This window comes from Hordeum vulgare, chromosome 4H (genome assembly GCF_904849725.1).
Source record: "Hordeum vulgare subsp. vulgare chromosome 4H, MorexV3_pseudomolecules_assembly, whole genome shotgun sequence".
In the NCBI taxonomy this organism is placed as follows: Eukaryota; Viridiplantae; Streptophyta; class Magnoliopsida; order Poales; family Poaceae; genus Hordeum; species Hordeum vulgare.
In genome coordinates this window covers 358,849,079-358,854,472 of record NC_058521.1, presented here as the reverse complement: position 1 = coordinate 358,854,472, position 5,394 = coordinate 358,849,079, and the positions used below count along the sequence as shown (strand labels likewise).

Genomic DNA, 5,394 nt, shown 5'->3' with positions numbered 1-5,394 from the left:
ATTATTTCCCTTAATATTGTGTTAGTGGTACAACTGTCCTCCAAACATAATTCTTCTTCCATTGAATTATTTTCCGTAAAATCTTTCTCTTGGTTCTCTGTCGCTCTCGGCAGAGCGAGCGCTGATAACGTGTGAAATGTAAAAACGAGAGAAGGGAATAAAATGATGGAACAGTTGCTTTCATTGATGGATTGGGAGTATATATACCCCTGGTACAAGGCAGTTACAAAGAGGCACTTGCTACAAGTAGCAACCGACATAGCGGAGATTAACCCTTTAATTAATCTAATTAATTTATTTCTAACAATAAAATAAGCGAGGCCCAACCAGGGCCGGCAACGCACTTCCTTCCTGGCACCTATAATGCTCCCACCGCAGCTTCCACCGAAACAACGAGGCACCAGAAAAGAAAAAAATAAAATAAAATAAGAGGAGACAGCCCCCTCTCCTCGCAGATCTTCCTCGTCTCCGGTCACCATGAACTCCTACTCCGGCGACCGGTCCTCCTCTCGTCCCACCACAACCTCCTTCGACTCCTACCAGTTTGACTTCGGTGCCAACGCCTCCCGCTCCTCCACCTCCCGCCCCCTCCGCGACCAGAGGCCAGGCGGCGCCACCAACCCTTCACCGAGGCCAACCACCACAAACACATGGTCACACCAGCCGGTGAAGACGTCCTGGACCCATCAGCCACCCCCCTCCGCCGCCGCGGCGCTCGGATCCGGGCCTATGCCCATGGTCGGCGACATCTCCGGCCGGAGCTGGTCCGCTACTGCGCCCTCCTCCGACATCGGCCTCCCTCAGTCCAACAACCCAAACCTCTTCAGCGATCTCCTCGGGCCCGCGCTCGGATCCACCCGAGCCCAGCCCAACGCGCCGCTCAGATCAGCAGCTGCCCAGCCTTCCAAGCCGACAAGCGCCAACCCTAGGACCAACAGCTCTTCCTTCTCGATGGGCGGTTTGGCGAGCACGCTCCCGAAAACCACCGGGACACCGATAGCTTCTGCTAGTTATGGGGTTGGTGGCCTGCCAATGAAGCCGGTGGGAATGGCACCCGCGACCGCGTCACAGCCCATGGCGCAGAAGAAGGATCCGTTCGGCTCCATAGATCCCTTCGCGGCGAAGCCTGGGTCTATGAATGCTGCAAAGCAGGCAGGTTCGGCCAAATCGGATCGGAGATTTGGCGCGTTTCAGGGCGTGAGTTCGGGCGTCAACGCTGGATTCAGTAGTTTCCAGAAAGCCGGCGCTGGATCCAGTGGCTTCCAGAGTTCTGGTGGCACGAAGCCTTCCAGTGTTACGCCTCCGCCTGCACCGGCTCCAGCGCCTGTTTCTGCAGCGGTGAACTCTGGCGTGGATCATTTTGACACGTTGTTTCCTTTGGCCGCATCTGCACCAACTGCTTCTGCGGCCAGTAATGGTGGTGGTGACATGTTTGGTGAGATGGATGGTTGGGTGGACGTGGAGTCGGAGTATGTTGGTGGTGGTGATAGCAGTGGCACAACCACAGAGCTGGAGGGATTACCGCCACCACCGTCTGGGTTGACGGCATCTGCTGCTAAGGCAAAAGGAATGGATAATTACAAGGGTGGGCAGTATGCTGATGCTATCAAATGGTTGTCTTGGGCTGTTCTGCTCATCGAGAAAACTGGGAAAAATGCTGGTATTGCAGAGGTGTTGTCATCAAGGGCCTCCTCCTATAAGGAGGTCGGCGAGTACAAGAAGGCTATTGCCGACTGTTCGAAGGTATTACAACGGCACCTCTACCTATTAGTAGGTCTCCCTGCTTTTAGTTATACTGGTTTGTACTGTGCAGGTGCTCGAGCAAGATAAGGATAATGTGTCGGTGCTAGTGCAACGTGCTCTCTTATATGAGAGTAGTGAGAAATATAGGCTTGGGGCTGAGGACCTGCGTTTTGTTCTGAAGATTGACCCTGGGAATCGTCTTGCCAGGAGTATGATTCATCGATTGAACAAAATGGCTGACTAGGGATGCTTGTCACGTTCCCTTATGTACCACCATCGTAATCATCCTTGACACGGAAACTGTGAGTTATTTCAAATTGTTTTACTATACTTCTGGCTTTGGGGGTAATAATTTACAACTTTGGTGTTATGAAGCACATCATTGCATCTTCACACACAGTATATTCTTTGATATGAATTGTATATCATATATTTTATTGAACTTTAATAGTTCACTTTGTGGTTCGAAACCTTCACTGTGTTCCATCGTCTTCCATGTTTGTAACATCATGATATTGTTAATTTGTTATATGACCTTGAGATAAAATAATATATCCAAGACACAGATCTTTTGCATAGATGGTGATGCTAATGTTCATTAATATTTAGTGTTCGTTGAACATCTCTTGCGTGCCTTGTCTTAATTTTATGCTTAATCACTATATAGGTTCTGGGAACATCATATTTTGGCCTCTGCTTTATATACTATAACACTAAACTTCCTAGGATTGGAGGCCTCGCAATCAATTGAGGTCTCCAATTGTAATTTGGTCACCCAATTTTGACCGGGTCAACAATTTCTTAATAAGCTCTCCCATTCAATTCTTCTAATTCACTATGCTCCTTAATTTTGAAACTTTTTATTCGATTAAGGTATTCAATTTGGGAATTGGTTCATGATTTTGACTAGGTCAATGATTTTTAAAATCAATCGAGAGCAACCTACTTGTAAAAACATATCAATCCCGTGCACCACCTCGCCACCTAGAAATATATTATTGTAGCATCAAAATAGCACATGCAGACAGTGACGTGGAAATATTTTTGACGTAAATATCATTGATTAGCACATAACACAGAACCACACCATGAAAGACTCAACAAAACACCGCATTATAATAAATAAATAAAATGCTCCATCATCTCCCACACTAGCCAAATCAAATAGTCCCTTGGTTCCAAGATATAAGGTGTATTTTTTTTCTTGAAAAGTCAAATTTATTTAACTTTGACTAAGTTTGGAGTAAAATAATATCAGCATCCATAATACTAATAAATAAAATATGAAAATTCACTTCATGATGGATTTAATGATCGCAACTTGATATTATGGATATTAATATAGTTCTCTATAAATCTGGTCAAACTTGAAGAGCTTTGACTCTCAAAATATCTAATACACCTATATTTTAAAACAAAGAGACTAATTTATTTTATAAAAACACAACAACAACAACAACGCAGCAACACGCGTTTAATCCTTCTAGTGCTTGAAGATTTAAGTACTGTCTAATTGCCTTGGTAGAAGTGTACCTAGTGTTGTAATGTTGCAAATTTCTGACGCAGCAACAACAACGCAGCAACACGCAGTTGTAATGTTGCAAATTTCTGACGCTAGTGTGGTTGTGCAGTATAACTAGTTAATTTTGCCTGCATGATCAAACCTCTCCAGAGACCAAATGCATGTGTGAGAAATGCAAATTGCCCCACAATGTCAAATTTTGATTTTGACCAAAATACTCGTGTTATAACAAAAGGATCAAATTAGCTTTCAGATCAAATTAGATGTCAATAAAAAATATTATAAGGTGTCTTGAAGTGGTTGCTTTGCAGTCCACAAACATTGTTGTTGTTTACAGTGTCGTCTTCTTCATGGGCCAGGGAAAAGCTCCTTTTGCTAATTTCAGGTCAGCTTCACTTTTGTGAACCAGGAACTTCCAAATTTTAGGCTATGCAAATAATAGGTTGTCCAAAAGTTTGTTAGGATGGAGGCTATCCACAGGTTTACTATACTGAGTTACTACTCCCTCCGTTTCTAAATATAAATCTTTTTAGAGATAGTGATATAAGTCTTTTTAGAAATTTCACTATAGACTACATACGGATGTATATAGATATACTTTAGAGTGTAGTTCACTCATTTTGCTTCTTATGTAGTCCGTAGTGGTATCTATACAAAGACTTATATTTAGGAACGGAGGGAGTAGATCATTGATGGCGTGTGTTGCGCCCATCCATTTTGACAATAAAACGATAGGAGTGTACACAGATACATGTATATGTTTATTTTCTTAGTAATGGAATAGTTGAATATTTATTAGTAAGACGCAATATCATGTAGTTGAGGAAGCTCATAGGTTGACGTTTGATGTCCTTAATTTGAATTCACAAGTTCTTGATGTGTTGAACACACCAGCAATGTAACATTGCTTTGTCGGTGTCACTGCCTTATGGATATACAAATCTGAAGGTTGCAACATTCATCATATCAGTGTCACTATGACTTCAAGTCCCAAGCCCGAAGTTGTACTGTTAAGGAAAACCTGAGTTGTGGAATTCGTTTGTCTGCATTTACTGGTATACACAAAACATAAGGCCAGAAGACATACAACATGGTCAAATCATAATGGCTTTTGATTGAGCAATGCGCTTGATTCTTCAGCATAACCTTCATCAAAAGCAGCCAGCAATTTCCCTGAACATTGGTTCTGGTCACGTCTCACTTCTCAAGAAGCCTTGAACCCTACAGTACAAAAGAAGAGAGAGGTGATTTAATACAACCACCGCAACTAAAAATATTTTACATGCCAATGTACTAACAAAGACCAGTGCAAAGCTTACTCTGAGCAAATCAATGTAGCATTTGTTAGCTTACTGAAATTTGAAAATCATGTGCATAAACGTAGATATGATTGCACTCGGGTAAGCTTACACACAAAAAACTACTTTTGGAGTTAAATACTGTTGGCATCCAAACTGTGGTTACTGTCTACTCCTTCCATTTCTAAATACTCCCTCCTTCTCAAAATATAAGTGTCTCAACCTTAATGTAACTTTGTATTAAAGCTAGTACAAAGTTGAGACAATTATTGTGGGACAAAGGGAGTATAAGTTTTTTTTAGAGATTTTACTACGGATAACATATGGATGTATATAAATATATTTTAGAGTGTAGATTCATTAATTTTGTTTCGTATGTAGTCTGTAGTAAAAACTTTTAAAAAACTTATAATCAGGAATGGAGAAGTAGCTTATAGGGTCATCCAAATTATTTAGTTTTGGTGGTTAAGCTAATTGATTTAATTGGTTTATACATTGCTTGAGATACCCCACAAAAAAGGAAAGACACTTTGCTTGAGAATGGCCACATGATTGCAAGTACAGAGGCTAAGGGAGAGCCCCGTGGGCGACCCGAGCGCTAAGAGCAATTCCAATAGGGCGATCTATTTCATCCGTCGTCGTTTGTTTGGGGCCGTGCGGACAAAACATATGGCCGAATGCGTCGATTCGTTTTGTCGCGTCCGCGCCGACCTATTTCGTGTCCAAATTTAGGATTGAAATGCGTCGGCGAGGACGCAAAGCGGACGCGCGCGCCCTCTCAGTGTCCACCTCAACCACCCGCGGTCAACGTAATTTATGACTATCGTCGTT

General features: G+C 42.7%; 1 protein-coding gene across 1 annotated transcript; it reads left to right on the top strand.

The window, feature by feature from the left end:
- Positions 1-373: 373 nt before the first annotated feature.
- Positions 374-2,213, top strand: LOC123448622 (mucin-5AC). The gene is made up of 2 exons (XM_045125575.1): positions 374-1,743; positions 1,814-2,213. The coding sequence occupies exons 1-2, from the start codon at positions 478-480 to the stop codon at positions 1,985-1,987; spliced, it is 1,440 nt and encodes a 479-aa protein (XP_044981510.1). The 5' UTR covers positions 374-477; the 3' UTR covers positions 1,988-2,213.
- The last annotated feature ends 3,181 nt before the right edge of the window (positions 2,214-5,394 follow it).